A 12,089-nucleotide genomic window follows, 5' to 3' on the forward strand; every position below is an offset into this window, starting at 1 on the left:
ACTTTTCAGAATTTTTTTCAATTTAAAATGATTTAAAACTGACCAATTACTCCATTTCATGGATGTATAAATATGTGCTGCTTGTTCATCCATTGCTGGTGTTGACATGAAAGACAGTGATCAGGAAGTGGCATTACCAGAGCAGAAACTATCTCTGCACTAATATAATATTTGACTACATGAATGTAAACACAGTCATGTGACAGCATGTGATTTCTATATCAATATTTGCTGATATTTGTTCATCTGCTTGTTTTGTTTTTGTTTTATATTTAAATTGTCCTATAAATAGGGAGGTGTGTTTAAAGGTTCCTTACAGAGCCTGGTTCCAAACACACCCAGGAAGAACCAGAACTAGTCTCAGAGCACACAGGTTCTAGGTTCTCAGAGCACACAGGTTCTAGGTTCCTTCAGGTTTATTTCAGAGCACACAGGTTCTGGGTTTCCTTCAGGTTTATTTCAGGTCATTCTCTCTCTTGTTTAGAAAATAGCCATAACTTATGTTTATATTCATTCATGCGGTGGTGCCCTTCTTGCCCGCGGGGGTCGAGCGGAAGTTGGGCGCGTCATTGATGGCCAGGCTCGGGACCTTATCCCCCTTTTGCACCAGCCTCTGGAAGAACTGGGACCGGTCGTCAATGATTTTCTGAGGTGCAAAGACATGAAGCCATTAAAATGAGTCAGCATCCTGTGAATTCAGTTTTGGCTCATCCAGTGTGCGTCTTCAATAGGGTTTTTCCTAACACAGGTGTGTGTGTGTGTGTCATATATAACTAGCTGCTGTGTGTCATATATAACTAGCTGCAGTGTGAGTCATATATAACTAGCTGCTGGGATGAGTCTTATGCAGAACTATAATAACCCTAACCCTTCCTGCTGTGTGTGTCATATATAACTAGCTACTGGGATGAGTCTTGTGCAGAACTATAGTGCAAGCGACCTGAATAATGAAAAGTGGTACTTGTTTAAGGGAAACTTTTTTCAACCTGGGCCCTATTTTTTTTTTATATTTTCAGGTCCAAATTTTGACTAGGGACAATTTACGATCGAAATTGGTCCAATATTGAGTTGGCTAACACTAAAACCGCAATCACAAAATGGCTATACATGGAATCCAGGCCTGTAAATGTTATTTTAAGGGTATGGCCACATGGAACCCAGGCCTGTACATTTTATTTTAAGGGTATGGCCACATGGAAAGGATCTCTACAGAGATACACCTGTGTCTGTTTACCTCAAAACAAGAAATTGTTGGAAATTACTGATTTCAATTTGGACCTTGAAAAGATCTAAAAACAGGACCCAAAAAAGATCTAAAAAATAGAGCCCAGGTTGTAAAATCAGAATGTTTCCCTTTAAGGTTTGCTAACGTCCTGATGGAGGACATGGGAGTGGTAGGTATCAGCAGTGCCTAGTAACCACCTGGATGGAGATGTGAATGATGTTGTTCAGTAACATGGAGATGTGAATGATGTTGTTAGTTACCATAGAGATTGTGAATGATGTTGTTCAGTACCATAGAGATGTGAATGATGTTGTTCAGTACCATAGAGATTGTGAATGGTGTTGTTCATGATGTTTTCTGCTTCATGATATGGTGAATTATCTACATGAGTGAACAGGTGAGATGAACATGTTGGTGATGCTCCGTACCTGCATGGTGAGGTGAATGGCTGTACCTGCATGGTGAGGTGAATGGCTGTGTACCTGCATGGTGAGGTAAATGTCTGCGTCACTGATCTCCTTCTGAGGGGGTTGGGTCCCAGGAGCTGAGTAGACAGCCTGGATCACCTTCACACGCAGTCGCTCATACTGAGGGACAGACAGCACACAGACGACAGTTAGACCCACAGACAGAAATGCATAGCCTGACGATGTCATACTCATAATTCTAGTCAGAATATGAGTCCGATACTGCTCCATTGGGCTGTGATTATGGGGCGTGTTTCAACCGAACTAGGACAAAAATGTCTCTTTGCTCAATTGGATCAACGTAGTCGTCATCGGTGCCAGCTGATAAATCAAATTTTTACCGAATCCCGTAGGAAGGACGGCAAAAACATCTTTTCGATCGACAAATGCCTTGATCGCGTTTCTCTGTTCCTCTTTCAAAATGAATGCGCTGTCGATGTCTTCTAAAACATCTCTATCTACACATATCTCAGCTCTCCAGCGGCAGCCATGTTTGTTGAAAAAGAATTTAACCCAAGTGATGTGGTTCATTACGTAAAGGTTGATCATCTGTCCATCATCGTATAAAGCCCGCCCTGACAATTTGATTGGATTGATTACGTTTTTGATCGGGCATAATTTCTCCCCAGCCGAGCGATGCCAGACCGAACTTCCTGACCTAAAATGTTGTGGGCGGGGCTAAATTCGTCTGGCATCCAGGCTAAGAAATGCATCAACTTAAGTCACATTTATATAGTACGTTTAAAAAAAGAAAAACAGGAGTTGACCCAAAGTACTTTCAGTTGAGGCAGATGGACTAACAAAACAGGTATACATTCATTAAAGGAATAAGGTGTACAAGTTAAAAGTGAGAAACACACATAGGAGAAAACATACAATTCATAGTAATTCATTTGTACCTGAAACTTGCATTGTATGACAGCTGTTTGTAACGACCACAATGAAATACACAATGGCTTTGGGAGCCCTAAAGAAAGCCTGTGGTGGTACTTCCTCTGTTATTTGACTGTAGCTATAAAAAATGGCGTAAAACAAGAAAAAAACTACTTCATACAGAGTTTGTCAACATCCAGAAGATCGTTTTGATTTAGAGTGTAGGTCAGCCATATTTGTCTGGCAGTGAGGGGGTCCAGTGTTCTAGAATTCCATGGCAGTTAGAGAGCACACAAATCACACCCTGGACAGAGTGTTGTGTCCAACTCCAATGTCTTCGGGTGTATCCCAATATATGTTTTAATTTTCTCTCGAGCTTTTTACAGGTAACCCTCCGCTTTGCTCTCTTTTCCGTTTCAGAGCAGAAGGGGGGTCCTAACTTGGTGTTTCAATGAATCTGACCCCAAAACAGTGGAGATACTCTGGATCGCACCACACATCTCATGGTGCGCTGGCGCTGGAAGTAGCTACTAGTACTGGTGTACCTCATGGTGCGCTGACGCTAGAAGTAGCGCTAGTGTACCTTAGACTGCAGCTGCTCCAGGGAGACCTGCGTGGAGTTGATGTGGACCTGCAGCTTCTTCATGACCTCCTCGCGCTCCTGGGCCTCCCTTCTCAGCCTACTCTTCAGGAGCCGGTCCACCCTCGCCTCCTCCTCCAGCTCACACACCTGCCTACTCATCTTCACCACACCCTGTTCTCTCTGGGACGACCCCACCTGCAGCTTCACCACCAGCTGTTCCACAAGACACCAACCAGAACAGAACAGAACAGAACAGAACAGAACAGAACAGAATCAAACACAATTCAAAACAGAATGCGACTCACTTTTAGTTTTTTCTTTTAGTCCCATGGACAGTAAGTTATCTGAGGCCTTGGCATCAAGACTGAAGTAAATTAGATAAATTAAATCAAATGAAATAAGATTCAAAAAGAAAAATAAGTCTGAAGAGACTGTTGTTGATTGCCAGTGATGTTCCTTAAAGAATTCATCGCACCCTAAACTTGAGTTCAGAAACAAAGCTAAAATATCAACAGCGATGTTAATGTGAGTGAAGTCAAGTTATTACCTGCCGCAGAGAATAGTTCTCTTTCTCCAGAGTCATCATCAGCTCGTCTCTCATCTTCCCATCACGCAAGCAGGAAAACTTGAGAATGTATTCGGGAAACAAAGGAGAAGGCATTCTCAGTGGTCCTTCTCGGAGGCTATGGACCCTGCTGTATTCTGTTCTGTTCTGTATTTCCCCTTGTGTACTAAGAGTGTGGGTAGTACCTTGCGGGACATGGCCTGTAGTTGTGTCATCCTGTCTTTCAGCTCTTTTTTCAGGTCCTCCAGCTCAGTCTTGACAGTGAGGAGCTCCTTTTCTTTCACGGACAGGGCTCTACGCATAGAACAGAGGGCACCTGTGGAGAACCAGTGAAGTTCCATCCAAAGAACCTACAGTGAGTATTATTTATGAACAAGCTCATTAGGAAATAGCATCATAGTTTGTTTTTTTGGTCACGTGTCCTACCAGACGACATCTTGTGATTGGTCCTGGCTTCCTCCAACTCGTCCATCAGAGCCTGATTGGTTTTCTCCAGGGCAGCGATTAGCTTGTTCTCCGCATTTGCGAGCTCATCGTTGTCTTTGCTGTTGTCGGGCTCATCTCCCTTACTGTAGAGCAGTTCTGACCGGCAAGTCTGAAGGCTCTATGGAGACAGCACACCCTTCTCCGAGTTAAGTGAGACAAACGTACTTATCAGACTAACTTCTCAGCTAAACAGAGACACCATTTCCTGTATGCTGACAATGTCAGTGTCTGTTGAATGGACCCCATAGACATGTAATCACCACTTAAGCATTCATTGCCCATTCATCCACACGCCATTCAACTATCCATTCACTTCATTACTAATTAATTAATTCATTCATTCATTCATTCAATCTTTCAATCAATCATTAATAAATAAATAAATAAATACATTCATTCATTCATTCATTCATTTGTTATATCATGAACACCACTTCTTAGTAAAAGAATGAAGACAGTGTTCTATGCCTCATGCGTAGTCTCCATCTCCATAAATGTGGTTCCTGCTTCAGCGGGGGGCTCCTCCCACTCTGGTGGCTCCTCCCTCAGGCGTGTCACTTCCTGTTGTAGGTCAGGGTTGTGCTGTTGGGTGTCGTCCTGTTGTATGCCAGACACATGGAGGTCCTTCTGCAGTAGCGGCCCTTCCCTCAGGTGTGTCACTTCCTGTTGTGGGTCAGCAATGTGCTGATTCTTCTGCAGCAGTGGCCCTTCCGTCAGGCGTGTCACTTCCTGTTGTAGGTCAGCAATGTGCTGATTCTTCTGCTGCAGCTCCTCGTCTGCTCTGCGCAGCCGCCTGACCTCCTCAGTCAGATCCAGGATCAGTTCTGCCTGCAATACCAAAAACAGCCAGCAGAGAGTAATCTGACAACCATAAGCTGGAAACCGCAACACTTCTACAAATAGTACTAAGATGCACAAAACACTCTTTATGGAACTTGCACAGAAAAAAACACACCATTTATCAATCTAATCCTCAAATCAAAGAAAAAATAAACTGTTATGAATGTTTCAACATTAACATATTCAAGATTCATTGCATTCCAAACTCTAACACACCTGGGCTCGAACCACATTCTCATTGGTCTGTCGCAGCTGCAGCTTCTCCTGCAGTGCCATGATCTCACTATCCTTCTTCACACACTCACTCTCAAACCTGGACAGGCGTGTGATTTCATTTCCGAGCTTCAGCACAGACTGCTCCTGTGTGCAAAGAGAGTAGAATAGAAAGCTAGTCTGCCTAGTACACACCACAGCCCCTGAATATGACAGTAGAACGCAGGAGAACGCATTTATTGTGTGACATCTGCATCAAGTTATCTGAATGGTTATGTGGCTTATTCAGGCTGACTTGACTTTACGTTCAGTTTTCATCCTCTGATAAATTGTCCTCAAAGCAGCTTCTAGTCACTGTCAGAAATCGCATATCTCTGGGTGCGTTCGAAACACAAGGTTGCTGCCTTGTTGTCTTGTTGCTGTAATAGACAGGTGTCTCACAAGGCATGACTTTCGAGTGAAGGCATCTTCTAAAAATCATTGTCGTTGAACAACCTTTTAGGATAGCGTTTACAGTGACGTGTGACGTTGGCACGCTGCAAGAATGTTAACCCTACTGAGACAGCCGTTCAGCCCGCCCTCTGTCTATTTACCACAACCTCCCCCAAGGTCCAGACAGAGAGAACGACAGACAGATCCTACCTTTTCCTTTAGGAGAGTGAGGTACCATGGGGTTGTATCCTCCTTGGCTTCACTGGCCCCGTTCTGATGTGTGTCTGTGTGTGGATCTGCATCAGCTGGGGATGTTTGGGTCAACCTCGACACACCCAGCACCTCCTTGTGAGGAGGAACCAGGAACCTGCCAACTGAAAGAGGTGGTGGTTGTCAGCTGTTGTTAAGAGTACACCTGGAGTTCAACACGTTGCACACTGAATGTATTTAAATGACACAATTAACAACGCACGTTGTCTTCATGTAAGGGGCTTTTTATCATTTTTGCTATGAGTACTTGAGTATGAGTATTATCAGATGCACAGCTACAGTTCCACTTGAACGTAAACACGCACAGATACACACATGAAAATGAACGAAGCTTTACAGAAGCCATGGCCTGAATCCTCTGAGTAAGCAGATAGTCACCAGGCAACAGACGGAGGTCACTAGGGTATATTCAACACCTTATAAGTCATTCTGTATAAAATAATTAACCAAATGACTAATAAGTTATTTTCTCCCATTTCCAGGATGAGCGTACAGTCTGAGCTGGGCTTCAGGCCTTCCCCAGTCTGGTGATGCCTCAAGGGGCCTGGAGGCGCTTCCCCAGTCTGGTGATGCCTCAAGGGGCCTGGAGGCGCTTCCCCAGTCTGGTGCTGCCTCAAGTGGCCTGGAGGCGCTACTCCAGTCTGGTGCTGCCTGGAGGGGCCTGGAGGAGCCCAGCATGTTTGCCGCAGGAGTGGCCGAATGTTACGACTTCTGCTTCCGCTCTGAAGAGCCGTTTTAGGACGCTGGATTTGTTCCTGCTCGTTCATGCTGTTTCAGCTATCAACCACAAGGCGAAGAGGAGACAGACTGAAAGATCCCTCATTCAGTCTAGGCCAGATGGGTTCCAAATATGACCATTTCTGACCGTTTTCACTGATAGGGAAAAACAGCTCATACACTGAAAGAATAAATAAAGATGCCTAACTGCTATGAAACATGTCTTCTTTTGATGGGTGAGAATTAAACTTTAGCTCAGCAAAAAGGAATGTAGCTGTAGGAATGTTTGAATGACATCGAATATTCTGTATTCCATGGCATTGTTTACTTGGAATGACATCATAATGCAGTCTGCAAAACAACATAAATAATGTTCTAATTCCATAACACCATCATCATCTTTAGTGTAACTGGGCGTGGATATTTAGTAAATAGCAGAAAATGTTAACAATTCCTAAAATTTCTTAATCATAATCTTGGCATAAATTCATGGTACTAAGAGGCTCTCAAGGTGAAAAATTACTTGGTCATTTAAAGATTTATGTTACGCACGGGTAACATCTATAAAAAAGTCAATGGTTGGTGAAAATGACTTACAAAATATAAATGAGTAAAGACATTTTTTGTTTAAAGTAAGTGGGAAGGCGTTGGGCCGTCTGTCTGTAACACACCTGGGGAACGCCCAAAAAACCGATGAGCAAAAAGTCAGCGGAACGCCAGCTCTGCCCCCTAGTGGGCCGAAGATAATCCACTGGCAGTTATCAGGGATGCTTCTTACACAATGATGCTTCAGTATTAATAATCTAATGATGTCATATATATATTAATACATCAGTCAGAGGGGCCAAACCAGTACTTTTGCTTTAATACTTATGTACTTTTACTTCTAGGGTTTTTCATGCAGGACTTTTACTTGTAATGGAGTATTTCTACATTGTATTGGTGCTTTTACTTACATCAAGGATCTGAATATTTCTTCCACCAATAATAGAAAGCAAAGTTTCAAAGGGTTGTGTGTTGACATGTGGATTGTGTGTTGACTTGTGGATTGTGAGTTGACTTGTGGATTGTGTGTTGACATGTGGATTGTGTGTTGACTTGTGGATTGTGAGTTGACATGTGGATTGTGTGTTGACATGAACCAGAGCCATGGCTTTTCATACTCTAAAAGCAATTACTTTGAGCATCACATCTGGCAACAAAATCTGCCAACTAAAGACGTCAAAGTGCGTTTGTTGCGGCAGTATTGACTTTGCCACATACATTGATTAGGCTAGAGAATTCATGTCTCGTGTAGCTCACCAATTTCAAAATTATTAGAAATTATGTAAATTCAATTTCTTGAAAAACCTCCAGTTTTCTCTTATATTACCTTTGTTTGTGTTTGTCTACAATTATATATTATATTAAACAATTATATATAGACATTATATACAACAAATAGCAAAAAAATAATAATAATATTACACATCTACTGGTAATATACATCGAAATGTGGGATACTTCAGTAAGCAGGCTATTCAATCCTCGTGTAAAAGTGACAGTGCTTTTTACCCGCAGTATAACTAAGTTAATTAAAAAGCCCTTCTAATCGTTAAAATAATTTGCTCTTTCACAAATGTATCACCAGCGGTTAGAGTTTTTTACTTCAGTATTCCAAAGGACTCTCAAACGCAGCACATATTCCAGAGAAAACGTCTGTGCGTGCTCGTCAGTGCGTGCTCGTCTGTGCGTGCTTGTCAGTGCGAGTCGCCCCACCTGGGCGCTGATGACAGCCAGGTGATTGGGGACAGACTCTGTGATTGGTCTATAAAAGCCTAGGCCACAATGCCGATTGAGTTTTACGGTTTGGTCTGTTGCTTATGCAAAGTGTGAATCTTAAAATGGGTCCCAAGAGAGCCGCAGCCGTCCAAGACGAAGTGGTAGTAGCTCTGGAATCAACACTGGACGCAGAAAAGGAGGTTAAGCAGACCAAAAAAGCGAAAACTGGTAAGGCTATGGCTGTGGTCTAGTAACCACGTTTCATTATGATGGTCAATGATTGTCTGCGTGTCTAAATGTTTAAAAAATATATATATATTCGGTTGTCCTCCAGATGACGGTGATTCTAAAAAAGCACCAGCGGTGGCTAAAAGTCATCCGTCCGCGATGGCGATGGTGGAAGAAGCACTGAAAGAGCTCCACACTCGAAAAGGCGTCTCCGCACAGGCTGTGCGCGGCTACATCACTCAGAAGTACACCTCGGTGGACCCGATCAGACTGAAGTACATGGTGCGGAAAGCTCTTTCCAAAGGGTTGGAGACGGGCGTTCTAGCGCGACCTCCAAACTCAACTGCAGTTGGTGCTCAAGGTAGATTTCGGGTAAGTGAATGAACACATCATTTAACTTAATCTGGTTTGCGAATTTAGCCTCTTGAGTCATGTGTTTTTTCCCCCCCATGTCCCCATGTTTAGTTTGCAGCCAAGGTTAAGGCTAAAAAACCTGCTGCGAAGACAAAAGAGAACGCAGATCCCAACAAATCGAAAGCTACTAAGGCTAAGGCCAAGGATTCTGTAGACGAAGAACCAGGTATCTAATATTGATTGTCTGCTCTTTGGTTTGTTGTTGATAGGAGGTGAGTTTAGTCTTTTTCGGTGCAATGTTCAGAAAATTGGGATGCATTTATTTAAACCCAAGCATTCCGAGGGTGGTTCTGCTTGCTGTCAATTCTATTTCGACCCTTAATATGTACAGATCACACATACAAATGTATTGTACAGCCAAGATGTTAAACTTCCATTAAGCTTTGTTCCTCTTGCTTTAAATATGTTTCTAAAGGGACAAAAAAGGCCAAGCCTGCTTCAAAAAAGGATACGGATGCTTCTGTAAGTGTTTGGCCACATTTTTAGTTAGATGTATCGTGTAGTGGTGAGTCATTAATTAAAATTCTGTTTGTCCAGGAACCAAAGTCCAAGCCAGCTGCAAAGAAGCAAAAGGATCCTTCAGTAAGTTTTGAACCACATGTGATTTACATGTTGCCCTGAAAGGGTTGTGGCGAGGCTAATTTGACCATTTTCTATCCAGGATGCCAAACCCAAGAAGGCGGAGAAGAATGGGGCTGCCGCTTCCAAGGTGCCACCTGCGAAGAAGCCAAAGGCCAAAGCTTCTGAGGACGGCCCCCGCAAGGCCAAAGACAAGGCTCCGAAAGCTCCCAAGGCTACGGAGGAGGCTGAAGCAAAGCCCGCTGGCCCGAAGAGGGGAGTCAAGGCCCAGAAGAGTGTGGAGGAGGAGGAGGCTGAACCAAAGCCTGCTGGCCCGAAGAGGGGTGCCAAGGCCCAGAAGGCGACAGAGGAGGCTGAACCAAAGACCACTGCCCCAAAGAGGGGAGTCAAGGCCCAGAAGAGTGAGGAGGAGGCTGAACCAAAGCCCGCTGGCCCGAAGAGGGGAGTCAAGGCCCAGAAGAGTGTGGAGGAGGAGGAGGCTGAACCAAAGCCTGCTGGCCCGAAGAGGGGAGCCAAGGCCCAGAAGAGTGTGGAGGAAGAGGCTGAACCAAAGCCTGCTGGCCCAAAGAAGGGAGCCAAGGCCCAGAAGAGTGTGGAGGAAGAGGCTGAACCAAAGCCTGAACCAAAGCCTGCTGGCCCAAAGAAGGGAGCCAAGGCACAGAAGAGTGTGGAGGAGGAGGAGGGGGAGACTCGATCTGAGGGACCTAAAGCTAAAGGCCCTAGCAAGGGAAGGAAGGCTGCAGAGTAAAATGTGTGCACTTTTAATCTCCCTGAATTTTAATATATGCACCAAGGTGGCATTATATATGTTCTTTTTTGAAATAAAGTGTTATTTAAAAAAAGTCAAGTCTGGTGTACTGTCTAAAGAGAACGAGGTTTCAGAAAGCTTGTGTTCCCTGCAGTCCGTGTCCTCTGGAGGGTGGTGCTGTCTTAAAGGTGCGTGTTCTACGGAGCTGAGCCTCTTAAAGGTGCTTGTGTTCATGGTGCTATGATATGCTATCATCTATATTCCGTTAGGGTAATTAATCTATAATCCATTCATTCTAATTAATTAGCAATTGTTATGTGTCACAAAAAGCAACATCAGCACCTGCTACAGGTCGAAGCCTAGAAATAATACAAGACAATCTAACTCTAGATATTGCATCAAAATTGTATTGTGCACCAGAACATAAAACCACACAGAGCATTTTTAGTCAAAAGTGATTTATTCTCCAAAAGAGGGAACTTAATTGCAGTAGGCCTATTTGTGCACAGCAAACAAGCAAGGAAATAAAACCAGAATAGACCCAAAAGATAGCATGCACTCAAAACAAGTGATGAAACATGCAAACAAGACCACTCAGCTAGGCCTAATTAAATGCTTCAGACATGCAAACAAATAGGTTCAAAAATAAATAGGTTAAAATAGGTCAATATAATGATTTAAATCTGTGGCTGCAATCCATTATCAACATAAATAGCACCGAGCATTCCTGGGCAGTAGTTCGAGTTGGTAGCTCTCCACAGAAAAGCATGTCCTTTTGTAGAATGCCACTCCAATGATAACGCACAAAAAACAGCACTAATGCAGCTTTACTGACGTCCGTTGACTCGTATAAATTGTTTTAAAAAGGAACGGGCTACCTTTCATCCTTTCCAGGACCTGGTTCTGTATGTGAGTGCTGGATGTCGCGTCTCCAAATTTCGATTCAGATTTGAAGGTTTGAGCGCCTCATATAACCAAAAATACATACAACAAACAACAAACAAACAAACAAGGCTGACTGCAGTCAGTTTTTTATTGCACGCACAACTCACAGCAACACACACGTGTTATATATATATGGAGGCGACCAGGACACACTACACACACACACACACACGCAGGCCTGAGGTCGCCGTGAATTTTTGCTCTGCCTTTGACCCATCCCGGATCGTCCCTCCTCCAGGATCCTCCAGGAGCAGTGGGCAGCTTCTTAGCGCCCGGGGACCAAGTGAACCGTCCGTCTCGGTCAGGGACGGACAGGATTGTTCTGTTCTTTTTGCCACGTGGAGCAGTGCAGGTATGACGGGTATGGCCCATTATACACTGTGTGTACTGCACTCCCCACCTTAGTATGCAGTGTGGTATGCGAACTACCATGTAATGTACTATAGTCACATGAACAAAACATTCCATGAGCTTCACCTCAGTGTTATCAGAGGGATGGCATCATTGCTCAGACCCTCCAGGATTTTGCGATGTCGCGATCGCACCAATTCACGCGAATTCAACGATTCCCCGCGAATTCAGCGCGACGTTGCAATTTTCCCGCAAATTTGACAAATCATTGTCGTCTCCCACAACTTTCTCCCTTTAGTCAGGTGGCTTAACAACGCGATCGTGACAAGAGTGATAAAAGCTCGAAATTTGGCACACAATTACTTATACCCTACTAAAAGATATTAGAAGGG

The 12,089-nt window shown here is 43.8% G+C and overlaps 2 protein-coding genes across 3 annotated transcripts; one reads left to right on the forward strand and one right to left on the reverse strand.

The window, feature by feature from the left end:
* Nucleotides 1-21: 21 nt before the first annotated feature.
* On the reverse strand, nt 22-6,718 carry LOC116220352 (coiled-coil domain-containing protein 27). The gene is made up of 10 exons (XM_031566877.2): nt 6,448-6,718; nt 5,895-6,058; nt 5,256-5,399; nt 4,668-5,027; nt 4,140-4,317; nt 3,899-4,029; nt 3,696-3,773; nt 3,149-3,361; nt 1,708-1,812; nt 22-646 (listed from the first exon to the last, which is right to left on the reverse strand). Exons 3-10 carry the CDS (start codon nt 5,313-5,315, stop codon nt 515-517), a joined length of 1,257 nt encoding a protein of 418 aa, XP_031422737.1. The 5' UTR covers nt 5,316-5,399; nt 5,895-6,058; nt 6,448-6,718; the 3' UTR covers nt 22-514.
* Nucleotides 6,719-8,491: 1,773 nt separating this feature from the next.
* LOC105892820 (protein B4) lies at nt 8,492-10,469 on the forward strand. 2 transcript variants are annotated; one of them, XM_012819137.2, is made up of 7 exons: nt 8,492-8,660; nt 8,767-9,032; nt 9,126-9,240; nt 9,490-9,536; nt 9,612-9,656; nt 9,736-10,194; nt 10,258-10,469. In XM_012819137.2, the coding sequence occupies exons 1-7, from the start codon at nt 8,534-8,536 to the stop codon at nt 10,399-10,401; spliced, it is 1,203 nt and encodes a 400-aa protein (XP_012674591.2). In that variant the 5' UTR covers nt 8,492-8,533; the 3' UTR covers nt 10,402-10,469. The 2 variants fall into 2 exon arrangements, with proteins under 2 accessions (XP_012674591.2, XP_012674590.2); XM_012819136.2 differs by having other exon boundaries at nt 9,736-10,468.
* The last annotated feature ends 1,620 nt before the right edge of the window (nt 10,470-12,089 follow it).

Source organism: Clupea harengus, chromosome 4 (genome assembly GCF_900700415.2).
Source record: "Clupea harengus chromosome 4, Ch_v2.0.2, whole genome shotgun sequence".
In the NCBI taxonomy this organism is placed as follows: Eukaryota; Metazoa; Chordata; class Actinopteri; order Clupeiformes; family Clupeidae; genus Clupea; species Clupea harengus.

What these genes read in the sequence shown, in the direction of transcription:
- LOC116220352 (XM_031566877.2), bottom strand. Translation starts at nt 5,315, where the DNA reads ATGGCACTGCAGGAGAAGCTGCAGCTGCGACAGACCAATGAGAATGTG. An exon ending in AGAACTATTCTCTGCGGCAG is followed by an intron (nt 3,362 to 3,695) that starts GTAATAACTTGA and finishes CTTGTGGAACAG; the next exon opens with CTGGTGGTGAAGCTGCAGGT. An exon ending in TGGAGCAGCTGCAGTCTAAG is followed by an intron (nt 1,813 to 3,148) that starts GTACACTAGCGC and finishes TCTGTCCCTCAG; the next exon opens with TATGAGCGACTGCGTGTGAA.
- LOC105892820 (XM_012819136.2), top strand. Translation starts at nt 8,534, where the DNA reads ATGCAAAGTGTGAATCTTAAAATGGGTCCCAAGAGAGCCGCAGCCGTC. An exon ending in GACCAAAAAAGCGAAAACTG is followed by an intron (nt 8,661 to 8,766) that starts GTAAGGCTATGG and finishes GTTGTCCTCCAG; the next exon opens with ATGACGGTGATTCTAAAAAA. An exon ending in GTGCTCAAGGTAGATTTCGG is followed by an intron (nt 9,033 to 9,125) that starts GTAAGTGAATGA and finishes CCCCATGTTTAG; the next exon opens with TTTGCAGCCAAGGTTAAGGC.